This window comes from Gossypium hirsutum, chromosome A03 (genome assembly GCF_007990345.1).
Source record: "Gossypium hirsutum isolate 1008001.06 chromosome A03, Gossypium_hirsutum_v2.1, whole genome shotgun sequence".
Lineage (NCBI taxonomy): Eukaryota > Viridiplantae > Streptophyta > Magnoliopsida > Malvales > Malvaceae > Gossypium > Gossypium hirsutum.
The window spans coordinates 13956983-13962982 of NC_053426.1; the positions used below are offsets into that span (position 1 = coordinate 13956983).

A 6000-nucleotide genomic window follows, 5' to 3' on the forward strand; every position below is an offset into this window, starting at 1 on the left:
TGAAGAAAAGTAGTGCCGGCAGCAAACTCGGACAATGATGTCTCCGGAAATGGCAGAGATTGGACAAGTGAGAAAGAACTTTGCTGATGGAAATTATAAGGATTGGAAAAGATGACTTGACTTGGGTGTCTCAAATGATGATTAAAGAAGAATACAGAGACCCTGACATATTTAAACCAAAAGGATTTTAACAATTTGTAAGAACGGAAATAAAAATGTATTCTTGCTTAATCACCATGCACAGTTGATGGTGGATAGGATGCTGATTGAGAGTCAATTCCATGTCCAATCCAATTCACCAACTCATTCCAGTACTCAACATGGCCACCCTCGTCTTCAGAACAAAACACCCACTACCGCACATCATTATTCATGATTGAATATTAATTGTTTCATAAAAGTGGTTGAAGCACCAAAAAGCCTAAGCTTAAATCATGTTGTCAAACTTAAAACCTTATTTATGTATGTATGATATAAGATGATGTCTGTAAATGTTTTGTTCAGACAAGCAAGGGATAGGAGAATGGATCAAGAACAATGCTCCGGACTATTGGGAGGTAACTATTGTTCACGATGCCAAAAAGTTTCAACGTTGTGAAGAGAATTTAGAGATGGTCCATCCATCTCAGCAATCCAATCACCCTCCCCAAAGGAAGTTCTTCTCATTTGTATGCAAATCTAGTTGAGCTTGTTAGTGTTTATTTGCACATCATCAATGTGATGATCTATAAGGAAATTAATAGTCTCATTTTATTCTTGTAGGGAGCAAGAGGGGTCCATCAAAGGGTACAAAACTAATTGTCACTTTCCCATCCTCTCGTCTTCTTTTCGCTGATAACTGCTTCCTCTTAATCAAAGTAAACTAAGATGATTGCTTAACAAATGAAGAATTCAAAGAAACCAATTTATGGAGAATAAAACATTACTTAACAAGTGAGAGCGTCACTTCAAACATGAAAAATTCTCTAAGACAAAGTAATTTGTAAAACACAAAAGCATTACTAAAAGCCCAAAGTTATTATTTAAAACGTGTAGATGTTTCTAAACAGTTGAGTTATTCATTGAAAACAGGAGCTCAAAATGTCAAAAAAATAAAAATAAAAATAAAAATCAAACCTTATAACTCGTCCCCTTTCACAAAATTATAATGATCCGATGTATGGCTAGATAAGTGTCACCTTCCCTCGATTTTTTGAATTTAATTTTTCAAGACAAATGGGACAAATATATATTTAATGTAAATAACTATATATACACAAGTAGTTATAGCCTTTAGGCTTCAAAGTTCAAATAAACAGAAACGTTTACAGCTCTTTTCTTTAGCCCCTGCATACTTCAGAAGACTAGAAATTAAAAGGCAGCTACTTCATAAAGACACGGTTTAGATGCGCACACTCATTTATTTATATAATAAAATGCCTAGAAACCAAGAGCCATCATCCATAATTAATAATTTAAGCACCTTCTCCTGTTAACAGATCCATGACAACTCCCTTGATGCTTCCGTTGTTCTTCTTCAGCAGCTTCTTGTTCGTTTCAGCATCACAGAAACCCTGCACCCACACAAACACCCAATGTCATCGACATCACCCAAAAAAAAAAAGTGCATGACCATGATAGTTGCAGATAATTACCATTTCCTGCAACTCCTCAAGTATCGGATCCCATTCAGCCACCCCACAAAGATCATCAACAGACTTCTCCAGATCATATTCATTCCTCCTCAAAATGTCCTTGTTCAAATCAACCTGCTTGAACCCCATATCTTCAAGTTCCTTAAGCAGAGACTGCTCAACAACATTTTCACTCTCCCCTTGACTAGGTGCTTGCACGCTAATTGCAGGGTCTGGCACTTGAGAGGGTCCAACAGGAGCAGCTTCTGAAAAATCAATGATAGGATAAGACACAGATGAAGATGGAGTTTGAGGAACAGCAGGCACTGAAAAGCCTTGGTCACTGATGGGATATGCCTCAGATGAAGATTGTATAGGTGGTTGGGAAACAGGTACTACAACACCTTGATCAATGATGGGATAACTCACGAATGAGGATGTAGGAACAGGGTCTGGGACATCACTGTTGTTTACTGTCTGCTCCTTTGTTGACTGTTCAGTAACCATGTGCTTCACTGGCACGGGGCCTGCACCAGAGCTACAAAGCTCAGTAACAAAATCAGCATTCATATCCGCAATGTGAGAGTCTTTTTGGCCACTGCTTTCAGGCGGCAAATTCAAGTTAAAATCCTGAAGGTTATCACAACTTGAATCCTTCAGGGAAGCATCGACCTGCATTAACAAATTGTAATTAGAAGTGACTCAACTGTTGAGAAAACTAAAGCTCTAAAAGCATATCAACCTCTTTGAAAATACAAGACTTACATGGATAAGAACCCAAACACGTTGTCCAAACTTAATGCCAGATTCAGATGCCATCCTCCAGTAAGAAACATACCGACCAGGCAACTCTGGTGCAGTAAAATCAACAGCAATGTCCAGGTCCCCATCAAGAGGCACACCTTCGGCGGGAATCTGTCATAAGTGGGGAGGAAGAAACAAATAATTAAGCACAGCAATAAAATCATTTAGTTAATGAGTACACATGAAATGATATAGCAGATTGCAATAAATGCAGAAGATCGAACACTTTACGTCTATATCAACCGAGATTGCATTTGTTAACTTGTCTCCCCCAATCCAGACAAGTTGCATCCCACGATACCAGGGCAGAGTACCATTGTTGCGCATTCGCCAGATCTTTGTAAATGGTGTAGATGGAGCCATTACAGTCCCATCCAATACATTGACATCCAAGATAAAGTGACTTTCTAGTTTAGGCCGAGACAACTTTAGTACACGATTCCTCAAGACATGAGGGAGTGCTGGGCCAACTCTTGGAACCTATAAATAAAAATAGACCCCACATCATAGAAAGGTAGAGAACAGTTAACAAGCAAACATGAAAAGAAAATTACATGATCATTTGATGCCCTGAAACACCATGGATGCCGGTAATGCATAGGCTTGTCCATTCTTATATAATCAGCTTCATTTCCCATTTTAGAAAAGCAGATGCTGCAGAGATCATAGTTGTCTTTTCTGCATTCGCAAGTTCAGTGAGTAATAAAATCAATAAAAATCAAGTCCAAGAAGGAATGATCAGTGCTTAATAACATTTCTTACACTTTAGACTTGAACCGAGGTCCAGTAATGGGAAGAACCCCACAACCATCACACTGAACTCCCTTGTGGAATGTACCAAACAAGACATTTCCATCAGTCGATACAAAGCTCCTTTTACTTGGACTGAAGGGATGGTACGAAAACGGAGGCACAGTAGGGCCATTTGCTACAGGCACTCCACTGAAGGGACATTCATTTGAAGGATAATCTTTCCTTGTAGTATCAAAGAAGGGAGTTGATGCATCCATGCTCACACTCTTCCCCTTGTTACGTCCATTGTTCTCCTTTGTGTTTTTCTTGTCATTATGAGCACAAATGTTCGATGCAGATGGTCCAGAGGGCATGGTAGTATATCCAGTAAGGTTGGCATCATAAAGAGGGTCAGCATTCAAATCAACAGCAGCTGGATCAGAAACAGCAGGTACATCCACACCATCTGCTGCGTTTTCAGTGTTGGCTTCCTTGCCAGTCTTGAAGCTTGAATCAACAGCTGTAAATTTTGGTAAAACACCAGTTGGAGCATATGGTCCAGAAGGGCTCTCAGAAGATCCAACAGGAATGCCAGAATCAGCACCAACTCCAGGTTGGGAAGCAGGACTCAAGTAGGATTGTCCCATCTTAGACAAGGACTCCAAAAGATCACCCAACAATGGACTGGCAGATGAAGCTTTCGAAGCAACTTCTACGGAAAGCTTTGAGAAAACTTCAGTTAGAGCATCACGAAGAGGCACTGGTACAGAATTCAGTGCATCAGCAGAAGCAGTATTAAAGCTTGGCAATGGAGGCTGAACAGATGGGGATCTCAAGGGAGTAGAACCACCACTTGATCTTGTGTAAGGTTTATTGAGCTTGTCATTATTTAGTTGCACATTAATCCTCAAGAATTTAAGGCGTTGCCTCATCACATCACACAAATCATCATCATCAACAAGGGTAACAATATCCCCATCTTCATCAATATATGTCAGAGTAAGTTCAGTATCAAAAGGAAAATTGAAAAGCCCCATAATTTTTGCCCTTAGTCCAGTCATATTAAGATCCAGGCGTTCACCATCAACAATTCGAGCATTGAAACGCCTTAGAGTATTTCCATACTTAACCTGCATCCGTCACATTTGCAACAATATATAGTATAAGAATTCTAAAAAATAAATTTAATAAATAAAAAATATAAACAAAGCATCTTTTTCTAACAACTGACTACAATTATGGTATCGGTAACATTTTATGATTAGGGAACCAAGAAATCAATAGAAATATATCAGAAGGAACAATTAGGGTTAATCATAAATTAATTCTAAATTTGACAAAAAAGTTATCATTTATGCATGATGTACACTCAATGAAATCAACCTAGAAATTTAAAGCAAAAAGCCTTCACTGCATGATTGATATTCATTCTAAAAATGACATTACAATTATCATATGTGCATGATTGATATTCATGAAATTAACTCAGAATTTGAAGGCAAAAGGCCTTCACTGTATTTGACAATCACAAATCAAAATAAGCAAAACAATCAGGATGGACATAATCAGCCTCGAATTAAAAATTAAAAAACAAAACAAAACAAAAAGCCACATTTTTCCCGAGGAAACAGAGAAAATATTAAAAATAAACAAATAAAAAGAATAAAAGGAGCTTATCATAAGATAAAATACTGAAACTGCAGTGTTGTGTATGGAAAGGGAGATGAAAAGGTTATAAAAAGATGAAAGAACAAACCTTGATAACGAGATTAGATTCCATAGCTTATCAGAAGAAAGAGAACGGAAAAGAAAATGAAGAGGTGAATCGGGAAAGAAAACCCTAACCCTAGAGGAAAAGAGTAATAGAGAGACGAATATTTGAGGTAATGAAGGGTTCTGTTTCTATTTTGTAAGGGAGTGGCCGAGTAAATACGGAACGGAAGCCGCGGAGTTCCTTTCCTTATGGCGGAAGCTCTTTTTTTCTGTTTCAATCCAAAGATATTATTTTTCCTCTTTCGTTTGGGTTTGTTTATTTATTTATAGCGGCTCGCATAGCTTAGCCAATAAGAAATTTCATTGACTTTTTTGCTTTTTTTTTTCCGTCTTTTTCAGTCTTTTATCTTTTTCCCCCAAGCAAGCAAACGACTCTATTCTACGGATTGAGTTGGAACTTAGAGCAGTGTTTAATAGGGGCAAAATATTTGGTACACTAAACTCATAATTAAGGAGTTAACAGGGTATATTAATCTATTATAATAAATATATATTAGCAAAAAGTCATATATCAGTTTTTTTGATTTGTTTGTAGACTAAAAATATATATTATCAGTATATCAAATATAATATTTTACTTAAAAGGACATAATTTAATACTTAAGTAGTGTTTAGAAAGCTACTAGTCATTGAATTTTAATGTAATTACTTGTAATTATATAGGAGTAACATGTTTAAGTAATCATTGTAATTAGTGAATCCCATTAAATAGGATATAATTGGAGTATCCAATCACACTTTTCAATTCTTAGAAGATGGTGGAAATTGAACTAATGATTTGAAGGAGTAATTGAAGTAATTACCTGGATAATTACATCCAAATCTAATTATCCCATTGCTTTTCAAATACTCGTACATTATTTAACTTAGGAAATTATTTTTATACAAGATTAAGCTATAAAAAATTATATTATAAGTATGAACACATATAAGTATTTAAGATGGTTATGGCCAAAATTTTCTAAAGTATAAATCATAAATATTAAAAAAATTATATTACAAAAATAATTTATGTTGATTTTATAAAGTTATAATAAAAAATCATATTATTTAAATCCTAAAAGATTTCTTAAAGGTA

At 36.1% G+C, this 6000-nt stretch overlaps 1 protein-coding gene across 1 annotated transcript; it reads right to left on the reverse strand.

The window, feature by feature from the left end:
• Positions 1–1202: 1202 nt before the first annotated feature.
• On the reverse strand, positions 1203–5179 carry LOC107886212 (protein NBR1 homolog). The gene is made up of 7 exons (XM_016810083.2): positions 4906–5179; positions 3180–4279; positions 2972–3095; positions 2649–2897; positions 2379–2528; positions 1635–2285; positions 1203–1553 (listed from the first exon to the last, which is right to left on the reverse strand). The coding sequence occupies exons 1-7, from the start codon at positions 4927–4929 to the stop codon at positions 1455–1457; spliced, it is 2397 nt and encodes a 798-aa protein (XP_016665572.2). The 5' UTR covers positions 4930–5179; the 3' UTR covers positions 1203–1454.
• Positions 5180–6000: the final 821 nt, after the last annotated feature.

Coding starts and splice junctions, on each gene's coding strand:
- LOC107886212 (XM_016810083.2), bottom strand. CDS start 4,929: ATGGAATCTAATCTCGTTATCAAG. Junction 3,096..3,179: donor CCTCGGTTCAAGTCTAAAGT/GTAAGAAATGTT, acceptor TTGCGAATGCAG/AAAAGACAACTATGATCTCT. Junction 1,554..1,634: donor TTGAGGAGTTGCAGGAAATG/GTAATTATCTGC, acceptor GTGTGGGTGCAG/GGTTTCTGTGATGCTGAAAC.